Consider the following 19040-nt stretch of genomic DNA (forward strand, 5'->3'; position numbering starts at 1 on the left):
TGGTATAACGCTAGAATTCATTTTTCAATACAAAACTCCTTAGGCCATGTTAGCTCGATTAATCCATAATTAAATAAACTTTCATAAATAATTGGCCTTCGTCCTAAAAAGACAATAATAAAAATAAAAATTCACAGCAGAGCCCGGCTGCCCCGGCTGAGGTTTGAACCTGGGTCCTCTCCAACAAATAGACAATGTTGTCGAGGTCCTAGCGCTCTAGGCCACAGCCAATCTATCATCATAACTACTGAAAAAGTAGGCATTGCAATTCATAAAGGAAAACCCCCTTTGATTGTACGTGTGTATGTATTGAGAAATTGATTTCTAGACAAGACACTAGGCTGACTTGATAAAGAAAAATACTTCATATCTACACATTTGTAAAAATGTTTGTATAAATAGAAGGTATCAAAATCAGCCTTTGTCTTCTAGCCATCAATTAACATTCAAAATACCCCTGACGAGCTTTGGCAACCACCAAGCGAAACGGTCCGTAGGGTAATTGGTTGAATGTGTGTTGTGGTATAACGCTAGAATTCATTTTTCAATACAAAACTCCTTAGGCCATGTTAGCTCGATTAATCCATAATTAAATAAACTTTCATAAATAATTGGCCTTCGTCCTAAAAAGACAATAATAAAAGTTGATTTTTATTGAAATTTCAATTTTTCTATTGTTTTTGTAATCGGGGCGCAAAGTAATCAAACTAACATTGGAAAATACCTTGTCTGAGTTCTTCTTTAATTTTCTTTTATCTTTGCCAGATTTTTTAGAAATCATGCCACGAAAAAATTATGTGGCAATACTTTCTTAATAATTGGTTTCGTTAATTGTGATCTTTTTTAAATCAAATGATAAAAAATGAAATTAAATCTGATTGTGTTAATAAAACAATATTTTTGTTCATTCCGAAAAACATTGTCGTTTTTCGTTTTCTGAAGAAGCTACATACGGGATCAATTCGTTTCTGTGACATGTCTGTTTATTTGTCTTTTAATAAATGTTGTCTCTTTTATAATATAACGGGTGTTTTAATTCTGCTACAAGACACAACACATACCCAGTAAAATTTTCGATGCCAATGATGCTATGTAATCAGTGATCTGATCTTTTTATCATTTTCACTCATGAATTTTGTATGAACGTGACTCCCAAAATAGGACATTAACTTTTGGATCCCATGCATGTCGTCTTAACCAATGCATTGACACGTCATTTTCACCAATGTTTTGACATGTCATTTTCACCAATGTTTGCTTGCTTTGGCGTGAAATTTTCATGTCTTGTTTGGAAAATGCTGTATTGAAATATGGTTTTCATGACAAAGAAAACTACTTATTAATAAACGAGTACATGAAATAACTACAATTAATTTATCACCAAAAAATGTATATCAAAAATTGCAGTTTAATCACTGTTGCTGTACCATAACAGCGTTTACTTCGTTGAAAATCTCCTCATTCCCATTTATTACACCCCTGTAATAGTATGAGAGATTTCAACGAATATTCACTTGACAACCGCCCTCTTCAAGCATCCATGCAGATGTCAACACAACAAAATAAACGAAAAGAAGGTCGATCGACGGCTTGACTTGCAAGCAACACCCGCGCTTAATTGTAAGCCTGTACATATCGTTGTACATTAATTGAAAAGTAATATTGTTTACTATAAATAAACACCGGCAGTTGAGCCAACCTTTTTACTAATAAAACTATTGTGTTTTATTTTCTATTTCTTTACATTGTTATATTGACGGCCAAACGTACGCATTGGTCGTACTGGCTCTATTGGGAGAGCCTTCATGCACTTGTTCCCAGCAAAATAAATTGGAAGTAGTGCAATGTAGACTAGTTCTTTCACGGCATGTTTTTATGCAGTTCAAACGGAGTCGTGAAAAAGGCACTCCATTCCTCACATTTTAACCGCATTTGGATGCAATCCAAAGAATCACATCCATTTGTCACATTTTAACAACATCCGGAGGCAGTTCAACGGAGTCGTGAAAAAGGCACTCCAATTCCTCACAATTTAACAGCATGCGGATGCAGTGCAAACGGAGTCGTGAAAAAGGCACTCCGTTCACTACATTTTATTAGCAGTTGTTAGAGATCCCTACCTGTACATAAATCAGTTTGTACATCTCTACATTTCCAAAAAGAGATAATCGTGTTAACATTTCCAAACATTTGTTAATACAAACTAAATAATATTTAATTTGTGAACATTTTTCCGGTAACTCACGAGAAGAAAATTTCCCAATGGAATGCTGTTGGAGTACATGTCGAAATCTTAACTGGTGATGGGAAGACAATATCAAACCCATTTAGCAGATGAAGCAAAAGCACTAAAGCTTGGATTAAATGAAGAGAAGAGGAAACACACATGTTTGCGATTGAATTCAATAGAGAATTTTCATAATTTGTGTTAATTTAATAAAGGTATTAATATTTTTGTTTTACACAAATAATAAATGCATTTTATTTTGTTATTCAAAACACGTGCTCTGGACTGCCTCCTATTCTACCCCAAAAGGGTCAGTTAAAATGCAATGCCAAAGGGTCAGTTAAAATGCAGTGCCAAAGGTTCAGTTAAAATGCAATGCCAAAGGGTCAGTTAAAATGCGGTGCAATGGAGTGCATCTTTCCGGGGTCACTCCCTTTTAAAAATCATGAGTGAAAATGCATAATTTGATGCACTTCCAAATCACTTGTACATATCATTTAACTGCCTCTTTGGAGGCAAACTTTTCGCTGGGTTCCTGTCCTATTTGGGAAGGCAACATAACAAAACCATCGGGTGGTGTCTCTGCCGTATTTGTGAATATTGATTTCATAAAGATAAATGTGTAGAAAAAACTGAACGAAAATGCATACCATCTTTTGGCGAAAATGTTGGTGTTATACATTGGAAATGCGATTCTTGTTCATCACTCAGCAACAGGCGTTAAAATGCTGACGCCATATAAGCAAAAGCATCGAATGTGGGCAGCTTTACCTGCTAAAATTTCTTCGAAATATGTTTAGCAACAATGAACAACGGCAACATGTAGCAATACATTTCACAAAAATATTACTAGCGAAGCACAAGCACACTCATATTTTGCAGCACACATTATCAACACATAACACAAAAGAGAATAAGCAACATAGTTTCATCTGCTTAGCCACGCTTTCATCAAACAATAGTTTTTGCGATCAGGGTTGCCTATTCTAAGGCATTAAGAATCACTTTTTTCGTTCAAGACCATGTACATTTTAACAGATATTTTTTATTTTTAAACTAAAATAATAATAAAGATTATTTGACATGCCGTATTGAACACATCGAAATGAAGATGGATCAATGAACGATATTTTTCATTGACATTTGTATTACTCCCAAGGTAAAAATGTAAAGACTTTGGCATGTAAAGAAATAGAGCTCTTCTCACCTTCAGAGTTTAAAATGTTAATATTATAATAATATTAAAAAATATAATTAAATATGACATTTTCAATTTCTTTATTACTATTTTTTAATATAATCTCGCTTTTATCAATTAAGTAATGAAATATGGATCTTCTCTTATTATTAATATTTTGTATATTAAAAAAAATTAATATTTCGCTATTTTGACACCAAATGTCGCCGTTTTTCTTTTGCGCGTTGGCAACACCACTCGTTTGGATATTTGCTGCGAGATGCCGTTTTGAAGTAACAAAACAAAAAATTGGCTATGCTGGACCAAATGAATTCAATAAATTGCCATCGGAAATAAAGAACATAAGAAACATATCAAATTTTAAAATTAAATTGAAGCAATACTTACTAAGCAAACTTGATACACTTCTAATGTAAATTCATTTCATCATATGATTGGAAATTGTATAAGAAACATATAAAGTAAATTGTTTTTGTTGTCAATTTTTTTTCTTTGCCCCTACAAAGACTTGAGGCGGTGGGGCCACAATTAATTTAGAAATGCTTAAATAAATGAAATGATGACAAAAAAGGCTTTCGGCTTAAATCTTCTGTACCTGGCGCCAATGTTATTAAGAAGGATGGCTCTAAACTTTTTGTAACGCTAGATTCAGTTGATGATGTACGTATTTCACGGCGAAGGCCCTTTCATTCGGCGGCATCCTGGTCGTCGCAGTATTCCGAGCAACGGAGTCGGCATTACCGATACACCCACATTTGGCACACCCAACATCAATTAATTTAGTGGCTGACTTCATAAATGCAGTATGTCTTTTTATTGACATCGTCGCGACTTCATAAATGTCACGCGACACATCACACTGCCGAATTTGTGCAGTGTTTTCAAGTGGACTGCACACCACTTGACATTTCTTTAGTACTGTTATGCCAACTGACATTTGCAAAGAAAACAGCAAAAATACATAAGAAATCGCGGATTTGTGGTAATTATTCAATATAATAAATTTATTTTCAAAAAACGGAATTTTACAAAAAGTAAAACAATGTGTGCGTTCATGAATGCAGCAAAATGACACATCTCTTTTTTGACAATGTCAGTCTCATGGTTCACACATACGCAACAGTTGCTGCAATTTTTCAATTCCGTTTTGACCGTTTTTCTTATGTTTAACAGAAGGGTTGCATTTTTTAGCATTTTTGTAACAAACGTACTTTGTGAACAAAAATGTACTATTCATGTACCAAAACAATTTGAAATTCCTGTAATAAAAAAAAAATTTGTGTGTTTTTATGAAATAAAGAGGCTCGAAACTTTGTGTATGGGATACATGAATACATGAATTCGGATGAAGACCAACCATACAGGTAAAAATTCCTCCAAAAATGCGTGATGCAGAATTACCATCATTTCATTGTAAGTTTACTTCCCATGTTTGCTACTTTTTTTTCTAACCCTGCAGAATTTGAAAATGAAGATCAAAACGGAATTGTAAAATCGCAGCAACTGTTGCGTATGTGTGCACCATGAGAGTGTTGTCACACATATTTACTTCATCTTTTTATGATATTGTCATTTATAAAAAGGTTTTGTTCTCGTAGTGCCAACCTTAACATTGGATTCTTTAATGCTCAATCGTTAAATCCAAGCTATAATTCTATAAAACTTGATGAAGTCAAGAACGTACTAAAATCAAATTCTCTTAACATTGTAGGGGTAGTGGAAACCTGGTTCAAGTCTTATATAACCCATAAAGCTGTCGATATTCCAGGTTATAAGATATATAGAAATGATCGTGTTGACCTTCGTGATGGAGGTGTGGCGCTTTTCGTTTCATCTCGCCTAAAAACGAAAGTTATTGCAAAAGTGCCAAACCCTGGATTATGTGAAGCCCTATTAGCAGTTGTAAGTTCTAATTCATTCAGCATGGTAGTTGGTGTCGTGTATTTGCCTAGATATATACATACGATTTACTGATATTGTTATCATAGGTGATTATAACTACGATATTTCTTTACCTAGATATTAAAACTCGTTTAGAAATCTTCTCGATAGATGTAATTTATCTGTATTGCATAATACCCCTACTAACTTGGATCTATATAGAAATTATTGTTCTCTTATTCCTACACGGGGGAAGTTATTGTGCCTGTGGGTGTTGTGGACGTTCAAATAAAATACAAAAACAAAACATCAAACGAAGAAATGTATACAGTGAATTCAAATTGTTCTACAGTATTGGGGTGTGGATGGATACGCCGTTTTAACATAAATTTCAATGAAATCGACTTCAATGGTACAAACTGCGACGTGACCAACCAGAAATACCGAAAAATCAAACATGATTTCGGAACACATACAAGTCCTTATTAAACCTGGGAGACTGTAGTGTATTCAATATTATATTTCATACACATGGCAACTCTGTTTCTATGTTATAAATTCTCTTTCTATCAATGTATCTTTTGTACTAATTAAATATTTGCTACATTTTTGGTAACTGTCATTTCGCTTACTAGTTGCAATCTTTTTGTTCACTTCGATTTCAACCATCAAACAGACCAAAACGTTCAACCTCCATTTTTGATTAATGTTAAACTTTGTTATGTTAAGTATTTAATAAAGAATTATTGAATTAAATCTTATTCATTGCGTGCTTATTTTCATTTCAAAATACACAACACGACAGAAGTGAAAAATGTTAGTTTTGTATCGGAATTAACCTTAGAAAAAATATTTCGGTTATATAATAACACTTGGATTGTATACAGACTGGAGTTGCGCCAATCTAGTTCAATAGAACGATCTAGTTCACTACGCAGTTCCCATCGTCCACATCGTTTGTATGGAAAAACTGCGTATACGTAATTTCACACGTTATGTTGACATTACTCATACTGTGTGCAACTAGGACAGTGAACTAGGACCTAGGTTTCCCAACTCTAATACAGACCCGCCTTACCTTAACCAACATAATAATTTGTTACATTATGCTTCGTAGGGCCTTATTCGTCAGTAAGTTTGAGAATATGTCAAGAGGGGCTGCATATGAAAAAATATGAATTTTGAAAAAAATAATTGAAAATATGCATTTATCCAGTGTTTTCAACAATAACGAATCGGTATTTTGTATGTGCAAAATTCTGCCATCCTCGGTACAAAAAGTTAAGAGTGAATGAGTTTGCAAACTAATGTTATTTTGTAAAATATGTTCAGTTTTTAATAAATTTCCAACCGCGAATTGAAGATTTTAGTATAAAAACCCAATAAAAATGTTTATTTTGTATGTTTTGTACAAAATTTTTGGGAAATACCAACTTTTTTTGTAATCTCCCTTCAGTTTTGCAAGGGAGATTTTTTTGGAGGAAAACACATGTTTGAGAGCGTTCATGATACCTACTTTTTCTCCATCGGAATTTTTTCCTTGCGGATTTTTTGTTTGTGATAGGAGAGAAGAGAAAAGAGAGAAATTCCGCACGGAATTTTCATTCGTGATTGGGCTGCAAGTGTTTTTATATAATCGTAATATTTTTCTAAGGTTAATTCCGATACAAAACTAACATTTTTCATTTCTGTCGTTGTAAGGAACCTCCATAATTTATTGTGTATACGAAGACTATACAACTATAAGCTATTGTTAAGGATGATTCTAGTTTAGTTCTAGTTTAGTTTCTCCAGTTATACGATTTCCTAGGCCTTTTCCAAACTTATCAAATGTCTAATAAAAATTAGATTAAAATATTCTGTTCCTATTCATTATGTAACTCTAATAGCTTTATAAATTGATGTATTCAGTCTTAAAGAGACCCTTGACTAATAAAAATCTGGATGTGATATAAAAATAACGTAAAAAGTCATAATTTTGAGCCTTATTCATATAGCAACGGAGTGAGTTGCAATTGTTCTGTCTTGCTAAAGAATGGGATATTATTTTGAAGTAAGCTATTAAAAGTGGACCACGGTTATAATGTACATAAACTAATTGTGGGTGTTTTCTTCAGACTATAAGGAGCATTTTAATGCTGAAAAACATAACAAAAAGTTGGATTTTACGAATATTATAGCGCTAAAACTGCAAATGTTTTGTCCGATACTGAACCTTAAAGCATATTTAGAAAACTAAACGTAATAAGAATAATTATAAAAACGATTAACGACTGCGAAGGGATAAAATTAAAAAAAACGGAGTGACAATAGAAAGTGTTCAACACAACGAACGTAAAAATTAATATAATAAACGGAAAAAAGCAACGTATAAAGATGCCGAAATTAACATCATTAAAAGTTGGAGCCTTAAAACGGTTATTCCGCGAAAGAAATTTAAACGTGACGGGTAAGAAAAGTGAACTGATCGAACGGTTATCTTAGCCCTCGGTAGTGATGAGGTCGAGTGTGAAGATACTGATTGTGTAGATGAAGAATCGTCAATTCAATCCCAAATCAATTCTTTAAAAGGAATGATGAAAAATGTGATATCAATCGTACAGCAGCAACATCAAGCAACACTGCCCACCGTAAGTCTACCAGAAAACGAAAAAAACGAGGCCAAGGAAAGTGAATCAATCACTACGCAGAAACCTAATTACGACTCCATCCGAAGAACGTACAGCGCAAAAGAAATTGCGGAAATCTTACCAGAGTACGATCCGACAAAAGAATCGACATTCAGCGTAGAACAATTCATCGATAGAGTAGATAAAGCAACGCAAGCCTATGAATGCGAAGAAAACCTTTTGTTATTAGGAGTATACGAAAAATTAAAAGGTCCGGCAAAATTGTGGCTTGATTCAACACCAAACTTTTTCGAAACGTGGAATGACTTAGCAAACGCCTTAATGGAGGAATTCAGTACGTACCCAGATGAAGCCGACATTCATTTCAAGATGACTGGATCGGTACGACGTCAAGACGAGTCCATCAACGATTATTGTTTTAGAATGCACGCACTAGGAAGACGATATGGGTTAAGCGAAACAGCGGTAGTAAAATACACTCGTGATGGTTTGAAGCATCGGGATCTACAACAAGCAATTGCACCAATACATTTTAGAACAATGCGAGGTCTACGTTAGAATAGTTGGCGAGCATTGCGAATTGTGGAACAAGTAACAAAACAACTGCAGCGGTGAAACGCGTTTCATACTAAAAGGACAATGCCGAAAAACTTAAGAAAGCGAGCCCAAAGGTAGTTTGTTACAACTGCTCCGAGTCAGGACATATTTCGAGTTAATGTCCAAAACCGCCGCGAAGAGAACGATGTCGAGATTGTCACAAAGTTCATTCCAAAGGCACACCGACTCATTGTGGACGTAAAGAAACAGAAATGAACAGCGTGCGAAAAGAATTTAGCGATAAATCCGTTACGATAAATGGTTTAACATATTATGCATTAATTGACACAGGCAATGAATGCAACATGATCCATAAGTCAGTCGCGAATAAGCTTGGAAACGAAATAAGAAAATGTAATCTACGTATTAGTGGAGTCTGTGGAGGAACGTGTGTCATCGAAGAAGTCATGACAACAAAACTTGCCATTGCCGATATTGAAATTACGGCAGAACTTTACGTTGCGGACGATCACATTTTTACCCCGGACTTAATTCTTGGAAAAGACATTTTTACGAACAACAAGATACGGCTTATAGTGAACGATAAAGATCAACGATTGGAATATTCTAACGTATTAACGACACGGAAAACGGAAGGAAAACCAATTACATTATAGGAAATTTGTTGCCAACGATATCATAAAAAAATCTACATCCACGTATGCTAGCCCAATTGTATTGGTAAAGAAGAAAACCGGTCACGACAGATTATGCGTCCATTATCGTAATGGAAATATTTCCAACTCCAAATATCGAAGAAAGACATAAAACAATTTAAATACTTAACGGTCCTAGATTTGGATTGCAGATATTACCAGGTTTGTCACCCCTGATGGTTTGTACGAGTTCAAACGTATGCCCTTCGGACTTAAGAACGCGCCTGCAGTGTTTCAGCGTTTAATGTCACTAATCCGAGATAGAGCTCGAGACGGTGGTGTATTCCACTATATGGACGATATCGTTGTAGGAAGTAATAGTATTGACGAAATGTTTGATAAACTTCGGACAGTATTTAAGGTTTTACGTTAACTAGACCTAATGTTCAATTTCCAAAAATGCATATTTCCTAACGAAACCATAGAATTTCTACACCCCGATGGTCTAACCCGAGGCTAAACGGCAGCGATTTTGGAATTCCAACTCTCACGAATACGGCAGAAGTACGACAATTCCTTGGGTTAACGAGTTATTTTCGAAAGTTTGTACCCGCGTACACAATCATATCCGAACCCCTACGTTTATTATTGAGAAAAGATTGTCAGTTTTATTGGGATGAGAAGCAGGAAAGAGCGTTCAACGAATTAAAAAGGTATTTAACGTCCAACCTCATTTTGGTAGCGTACAAGTTGGATAGCGAACACCAAATGTATACAGCCGATCAACGACCAACTAGGAGAAAAACTATCATAGTTACGAACTCGAAACACTTGCTGTTGTCGAGACTTTGGAACGGTTTAAATATTATATCTACGTTAAAGAAATAACGGTAATCACGGATTCTAGTGCATTAAACACGACCATGCAGAAAAAGGAATTAGTACCCCGAATTTCTAGATGGTGGCTAAGTATACAGGACTTTGACGTTAAAATAGATCACCGAGCATCTTCAAGAATGGAGCATGTTGACGCCCTGAGCCGAGCACCATATGAGAAGCCAAATGAAACCGAGACAGTATCTATGCGCAACTTCAGGACGAGATAATAAGAAAGTTGGTTGTTGTTGTTGTAGCAGCATATAATGCTGGGTTGGCAGCCGCTGGCCGAAACACTTTTGGTTTCGGGTCAATCCGGTACGTAAGAACCCGCTGCCGTAGGATTGAAGTTTGAAGAAAGTTGGTCGACGGAGTCAACGCAAAAGACAAAACGTTATGCAGAGAATACGAAATCAAAAATGGCAGACTGTTTCGGAGAATTAAAGATAAACTTTTGTGGGTAGTCCCAAAAGCAATACGCTGGAAATTAGTCCAAGAACAACATGGTAACGCTGGTCATTTAGGACTCGAAAATACGATACATGGACTGGTTTCCCCGAATGCGAAACTTTGTAAAGTCGTATATTAAGTCATGTACCGATTGCGCATACAACAAACACGTTGGTGGAAAACGCGAAGGAGAATACCACTTCAACGACATAACGCCAATTCTATTTCATACTGGGCATATGGACTACTTAGAACCGTTTCCTAAAAGCTCTAAGCAGAACGAACATATTTTAGTCATTGTGGACGCTTTCACAAAATTCACAATAGTCAGAGCGGTAAGGAGCACAGCAACGAAGTACGTCATCAACGTTTTAAATGAAGTCAGCGAATATTTTGGAGTACCAACACGAATTATAACAGACCGAGGGACTTCATTTACATCCAATGATTTCAAACTGTTTTGTCACGACAACGATATTAAACATATTCTCAATGCAGTAAGAACACCGAGAGCGAAAGGTCACGCCGAAAGAAAGAATCGTACAATACTCGGAATGCTTCTACCAGCAACGAAAGAAGACAAACGATGGAACGAGCAAATACGACGTATTCAATGGTCAATAAATACGTTGAAAAGTAAAACTACTGGTTGTGCACCACAAGGACTATTATTGGCTTGTCAACCGAGAGATATACTTCAAAATAAAATGGTATTAGCGTTACACAACAGCGACACATTTGATGAAGAACGAATACAGCAAATCCGAGACGACGCAGCTATTCGAATTAACCGGCAACGACACATTGAAAAGCAACAATATGATCAACGACATGCGAAGCCAACACGATATAAGGAAGGCGATCTAGTTTTAATTGAAAACGAACCTGCAGCGACTGCACATTCTAGAAAACTATAACCTCTATACAAAGGTTATTTTATTATAACGCTAGTTCTACAGAACCATCGATATGTTATTGAAGATTTACCCGGCTCTAACCGAAAACAACGTCATTTTAAATCTATTCAAGCATCCGATAAATTAAAACGATGGTGCATCTTACCACCCAACGAAGATGAAAATGTCGAAGACGAATTTCATGAAGACGTTTCAATCAAGGACGATTGGTATCGATGCAGTATCGAGTTAATTTAACGATGTGCTGAAATGCAGTCAGTTGTTGCATAAACGTCGTAGCGCACACGCGCATTCTAATTAACATTCTTTTAAGTTTTCACATCACATATTTATTTTATCTTTTTTGTGTTTCCTTTAATATGAATTAAATCAATAAATGTTTGTGTTTTAATAAAATATAATTCCTGACAAATGAACCCCGTGTTAATCCTCTTTAATCTTTTAAAACAGATTCCATACTTACCACTTATGTTATACCAAAGATGTTCACTGTCTTCGTCAGTGGCTTGTATAAGAGTGACCAAAAATCCGGCTTTGTCACTTTCTGTGACTTCCACTAAACTATTTATTGTTCTTATACTGGGTGGGACATTGGATACGTTTAAGATTGGCACCACCAACACATTTAATCTGGCTGTTTGACTTCTTTTTGGAACTCCGTGGTCTTCTGCCTTTATAATCAATTCATATTCACTATCTACTTCTAATGGTTTAATTGCATATATTAAACCCGTATCGACATCAATTCGAAATTTGTTTCTACCTTTGCCTGATTTAATGGCATAAGATATTCTTCCGTTTTCCCCGGCATCATTGTCAGTAGCAAGAATCTGTTGAAATATGATGTTACTAATGAGAATGTTAAAAAATAAAGAAGTTTACCTGAAAAATAGAAGTATTTATACCAGACGTAGACGGAGCTTGGACTTTGTAGAAACGTTGCTCAAATTGTGGATTGTTGTCGTTTATATCTTCGACGGTAACAACTACACGGGTCGTTGAATATAAAGATGGGGTACCATCATCTGATATTCGAACCTAAAACCACATCAAATCATTAAGTTAATAAATAGTAAAAGATATAATACAGTAAAAATATCTTACCTCTAAGATATGTTCAGCTTGGTTCTCCCGATCAAGTTTCCTTTCAGTTGTGACAAGTTCGCCTAAGAAATGTATTGAGATAATAATAATTAGAGTTGGGCAATATAGTTCCTGGAGCGGATCGATATTTCTAGTTCCTTTTGCCAAAAGGAACTAGTTCCTTAATATAGTTCCAAATAGTTCCGAGAGATATAGTTCAATGAATCTTTCTCTTTAATCGGTCTTTCTATTTCCTTCGTTCCAAATAGTTCCGAGACCGATATAGTTCATTGAATCTTTCTCGTTCCTCGTTCTTTTTATTTCCTTCATTGCAAATAGTTCCGAGAGTGAAGTACTTTAACGAAACTTTTTCTTTTTGTTTTCATCTTTTGGTCGATGAATTGACAAAAAATAAATAAATTACATCGATGTAACGAGGAAGTGATTTACGTTTATTTAAAAATGTGGCCGAATCTGAATAATGAAGGAACCGAACGTGAAAGATCGAAGTGAGTGTGGAATTAAATAAAGAAAATGAATTATATAAATGAAAGGAATTATATGCACGGCTGGAACTATATGAACTAAAGGAACTTTATAAATGAAAGAGCCGGATATAGTTCCAATAGTTCCTTGTCCGGAATAGTACCCTGGAACTGGTTCGTTCCGGAACTACACAACTCTAGCTCTGTTCCAGAACTAAAAAGTTTTTACAATTTTTACCACTTTTACACATTTTGCGTTCCCGTACACAAAATTTATATGAAAATCGTTTACGACTTTTACAATTTTTACGACTTTTACCACTTTATAAAGTACGGGAACAGGCCATCTAATAATTATTGCTATATTCAAAACTGTGTGTAGAATATTTTACATTGCCATAAACCATAAATAGTATTAAAAATTATAAAACAAACAGTAGGTTTCTCTGCGATCAAAAGATGACTATGTACATCTTCAATGTCATTAGTATTATGAACTTCTAATTTAATAACTCCGTCGCAAAAATATAAAGACTGCTATAAATGCAGTGCTTTACGACCATACGGATTATTTTCCCTCTGCGAAAAGTTGATATGCCAACTTATTCTGTACACGATTGAATTTCTCGAAGTGCACAAAAACTCAATGCTTACGAGAAGAAATTGACCAAAAAAGTTCGTTGCAGAAACACGAAAAGTGCTTTACGTTGGGCGCCATTTGTTGCAACACCGATAAAGAGGGAGACTGGTTTCATGCCTCATCTAAATTGTTTATTCGTTCCGGGTCAGCTCAATCGACCACTCTCGGTCGTTTAATGGCTCATCTAAATTGTTGATTCGTTCCGGGTCAGCTCAATCGACCACTCTCTGGCGTACAACTGTGGCACTATTAACCGATCACATACTTTCACATACAAGGAAAATCAAATGATGGTCGTCGTTATTGCCCCTTGGGTAGTTGTTGTTGTCGCTGGGAATCCCTGGTGTTTTGGATCCCTAATTGTCCTCCCACTGGATTCTGAAAGGAGAATCCCCTTTTGAGTTTCATTATTCATGAGAACTCCCACGATTACAACTCGGTCATATCACCTTACGTTACCTTTTTAAATGGTTTTATTTAGTTTGTTTTATTTATTCTTGGGTCAAATTTAGTAATTCAAATTTCACCCTCTTCCTGTCAACCGATTAATCTGAAATTTTGTATACACTTTGGATTTTGGTGACAATACAATTATGTTTATTCATTATCATTATAAATCCAAGATGGCCGCCGCTACAAAATGGAGGATAACGTAGGTTTTATCAATCCCATCAATATGGGTATCAAATGAAAGGGCTCAACAAGCAGAATACAATATACTATAAAAAATTGAAATCCAAGATGGCGGCCGCTTCAAAATAGCGGATAACGTAGGTTTTATCAATCCCGTCAATATGGGAATCAAATGAAAGTGCTCAACCAGTAGAATACAATGTACTATATAAAATTAAAATCCAAGATGGCGGCCTCTACAAAATGGCGGATAACTTAGGTTTCATCAATCCCATCAACATGGGTATCAAATGAAAGGTCTCAATAAGTAGAATACAATTTACTATGCAAAATTGAAATCTAAGATGGCCGCCGCTACCAAATGACTGATAACAATTTTTTATCAATCCCACCAATATGGATATCAAATAAAAGGGCTTGACAAGAAGAATACAGTGCACTATACAACCTCAATATTTAAGATGGGCGCAGCCACTAAATGGCGTATAATTAAGATTTAAATTTAGAAATTGACTCTGTAATTTAGGTATCTGATTAATCCAGCCTGAATCCACCACCCAAGTCAAGATTTTTTATCGTGTTGAGGACTGTGTGGCGTTAGGGTTAGCGGTACACCACCCAAGTTAAGGTGAAAGGTTAAAACGCGCCGAGAACTGTATGGCATTAGGGTGGATAAAAATGATATGTCGTTAGCGTTTTCCCCTCAAGACTCAGGCGAATCTTGTTGTACATAGCCTTGCCCCTTTATTGGACCTCTGGGGGGGTCGACCGTTTAAATGTCCATTACTCGTGGGAACAAAATGGTAAAAAAATATAAAAAATACAAACACAAATAAAACAGAAACTGCAACACAACGTAAACGAAGGCTTCAAAAAGCGAAAGAAAAGTATAAAGCAAAACGAGCTAAAGAAAGTGAAGGTGATAGAAATAGTCGATTACAGAAACGACGGGAACAATTAGAGTCAAAAACACCTGAGCAATATGAGGCCAGGTTAAAAAAGCAACGTCAGCGATATACACAAATGACGGCGTCAGAAACGCCTGAAGAATATGAAGCCAGGTTAACAAAGCAACGTGAGCGATACACACGGATGATAGCGTCAGAAACGCCTGAAGAATAATACATAAAATGCAGGGCAGCACTGTGGATCACGCAGTCGCATACTTAGGTGCGAAACTGTTTGAAGAAGGTCAAGCCTACGTGACTCTTAGTAGAGTAAGATCTTTGCAGGGACTACGTATAGAGGAATTGGACTGCAATAAACTAACGGGCAAGAAACCTTGCAATAATGAAGCACTAAATGAATTAAACAGTTAAACGGTTTTATGTTAAACATACATTGCAATGTTTAAGATACATGTACTAAAAACCAAACAATAATAAAATAGACACAGTCGTGGGAATTATAAACATATGCATAGGCTAGACTAATATAAAACCGTGGGGCAGGTCAATTGTCTACAAATTATCGACTTAATGTGCGATAGAAGAATCGTTTAATTCGTCGTTAGGCAGTTGGCCCGCAGACGGCGAGTATATTACTTACTATTTTCTTGCTCATGGAAATTCCAATAGTTATACACTCCATGTAAATAAAAGAGATGTTTTAACTAGTTTATCGTTGGACATTCACACTGATGGCTGGAATCGTTTCACTGCTCGTAGTTTGTCTTTAATCGACAAAGTACTACTCGCTCACCACTATGAAACCTAAAACTCGCTTATAATCGAACTTGCTAGCTTGTTTCCACATTCTAGCCCTACTTATCACACGTCCATCGTTGTCGGTTGAACAACTGCTTAATTATAGTGTAACATTACAAAACAATCATTTTAATCAACGATTGTAGACAATTGACGTGCCCCACGGTTTTGTTTTAGTCTAGTCTATGCATATGTTTATAATTCCCACGACTGTGTCTATTTTATTATTTTTTGGTTTTTAGTACATTTATCTTAAACATTGCAATGTATGTTTAACATAAAACCGTTTAACTTAAAAAGTTGTTTTACCTATTTTTATTATTGATTAGTTAGACACAAATCATTTTAAAGCATTGGATTTCAGATTATTCTATTTACGAGGGTCACTAAAATCCTTCTGGCCTAGGCAACAAGCAGTGTCGCCACTCAGGATAGTTTCACACTCGACAATGTGTTGCGTTGTTTACAGTGACTTAAAAAAATCACTTTCCATAAAAAAGTGAATTTACTGGTGAACATTTTCGTCCTATAATTTTTCACAACTTTCGAATTTAAATCAATACAAATTAAATCTTTGTATGTCGATAAAGGACCATCCTATAGCACTAAGAAAAACTGGTTTAATGGATTCAATCGTGACCGACACTCACCAAAGAAAACGAAGTTCATGAGGGCGTTGAAAAGTTGTCGTTGTGCTAGAAAAATTAAGCTGTGCGTGAACGGATAATGCAAGATCGCCATGTTATGTACCGTGCGATAGAGGCATCCTTGGGCATTTATTCCACCAACTAACATTTGATATTGCATGAACGCTTGGCGCCAAAATTAGGGTTTTCTCGTCGGATCCCGTGTTGGTCGGTGCAAGAAATTTCGAAAAACTTTGCGGTGCTTCAAAGACGGTGCGTCAAGAGACGCTTATAAGCTGGATCAAGGTGACGAATCATGAAACTCTGCGTATGAACCTAAAAAAATCGCAGCAATCGCCAGTAGATGCTGTAAAAGCGTTCAAAAACCATGTTTTGGAGGTGTCTCAATCAAGCCACTGTAAACAACCCAACACATGGTCGTGTGTCAAACTGTTCTGAGTAGACTTAGGCTAAAAACTGTTAAACTTTCCCAAAAAATGTCAAATGACGCCTGGCGACTCTGCGTGTTGCCTAGTCCAGAAGGATTTTTAGTGACCCTCGTATTATAGGTTTCGTAGCCTTAAAAAGAATTATCATCATTTATGAACAAAAAAGATTCATACAAATCATAAACAGGTCATTATTTCATATTTTAATAATAACACTGTGATACAAAATTCGACAAAAAATTGTTGCAGGGGCTCTGATGCATAAATTCGATTTTGTGGGAGTCCATGGGTCACTTCGTTTTTTGATTTTATAACGGTAAATATAGTGAAAAACGGGGTTTCTTGGATTTTCAATTTCAAACGGGCATAACTTATTTTTTCCACATCGGATTTCTACAGCAAATTTTTTCCTTGAAAGTGGGGAATAATGTCTTTCGAACAAATCGGTTAACAAATGGCTAAGATATAGTGGTTTAAGTGTGACAAAAACGCATTAAAAAACTGGCGGCTTAGAAGATACCACACAGTGTAATTATTTACTTTTAGCAAGAAGAAAATTTGGTTAGCTTTCCAAAATGCGAAAAACCTATAAAATCGGTTGAAAAATAGATGAGTTTTGTCATTTTTTTCTTTTAACTTTCTGGTTTTTTGTATACTTTCTTTTATAAAAGATTGGTACCTTGCGCGTAATTATTAAGTAGAAAAATTCAAGTTACAATCAATGGCTTGTTGGAAAGACATTATGATCCCCTTACAAAGAAAAAACAAGCTGTAGAAATCCGTTGTGAAAAAATAAGTTATGCCTGTTTAAAGTTGAAAATCCAAGAAAAACAGTTTTTCATTACATTTACCATTATAATATAAGATAAAATTCATATAAGATAAAATTCATTGAATTTTTTATTACGTTGTAATAATCATTCTGATATTACTTATGCATTTGGGGAACCACTATTTATGCCTTTTGCATTGTTTTTAGGTTTATAATTAATTTTGTATTACGAATTTAATATTGTTATAGTAGTTGCTATTTAAATGGTTAAGTATATTGTAATGTAAATTATGTTGGCTATGTTTAGCTTATGCATTACTATGTATGAAATAAATGAAATGAAATGAAATGAAAAATCAAAAAACGTAGTGACCCAAAGAAACCAAAGATATTTTCGTCTTCCATGGACTCCCACAAAACTGAATTTATTCATCAGAACCCCTGCAAATTTTTCGTGTAGCACAGTGTAATTATTACAAAATTATGAAAGAGGTAAAAAAAGGAAACATTTATATGTTCTACCCTATAAAGTATAAGTATTTACTTTACCTATTGAGCTCAAAAGGAAAAACAAATTTTAGGGCAATCACCCTCTTGAAGTTCTAACATAAAACTGTATCTAGATTAAATTAAATAATGCTTGTTTTAATCCATTGCTTTTAAAAATTAAATAATTTTAATTTTTTAATTTAATTTAATTTTTATTTGACAAACACAGTAACCTAGCCCATAGGGCCATGAGCGGTTCCAAAAACAGCTATACAATAACTACTCTCAGATACTTATATCTAACAATATTTCTTAGCATATCATGAATAGAATTAAACATAAATAAAAGCAAAAGCATATAAATTAAGAAATGAAAATATATAACAAAATAATCATTAATAGAATCAGCTATGCAACAATATATCATTACAAACTAAGACAACATTTATGAACGCTGTATTTGATTACGATTAAAATGAGCACATAATTTATTCTTGTAACATTTTAAGGAGGAATTAAATGTCTTGAGACATGGTGGCAGATTGTTATAAACACGCGAAATTCTAACATAAAACGATTTTTCCAAAAAAGGTGTCAACTGCGGAACAATTATCTGTTTGTTCCTCTCAGAACGAGAAAACGTGAACAGACTCAACACACATAAAGGGGTCTTCAACTTAAAAACCTTATAGAAGAATAACATAGACCGCAAACTCAAAAAATTTTCAAACGTGCAGCCAAGAAACTCTTTCACATAAGGAGAAATATGATCACGACGTTTAACA

At 35.1% G+C, this 19040-nt stretch overlaps 1 protein-coding gene across 7 annotated transcripts in view; it reads right to left on the reverse strand.

Annotated features, from left to right (window-relative positions):
• The window catches only part of kug (FAT atypical cadherin kugelei), a 651494-nt gene that overhangs the window by 441539 nt on the left and 190915 nt on the right, over nt 1-19040 (reverse strand). For all 7 annotated transcript variants that reach the window (XM_073986279.1, XM_073986278.1, XM_073986280.1 and 4 more), the window contains 3 exons: nt 12477-12538; nt 12255-12410; nt 11836-12202 (listed from right to left, as the gene is read on the reverse strand). In XM_073986279.1, the coding sequence (XP_073842380.1) occupies nt 11836-12202; nt 12255-12410; nt 12477-12538 (585 nt within the window). The remainder of the gene's footprint in view (nt 1-11835; nt 12203-12254; nt 12411-12476; nt 12539-19040) is intronic.

This window comes from Musca autumnalis, unplaced genomic scaffold, assembly GCF_047663935.1.
Source record: "Musca autumnalis isolate F117 unplaced genomic scaffold, ASM4766393v1 scaffold_4, whole genome shotgun sequence".
In the NCBI taxonomy this organism is placed as follows: Eukaryota; Metazoa; Arthropoda; class Insecta; order Diptera; family Muscidae; genus Musca; species Musca autumnalis.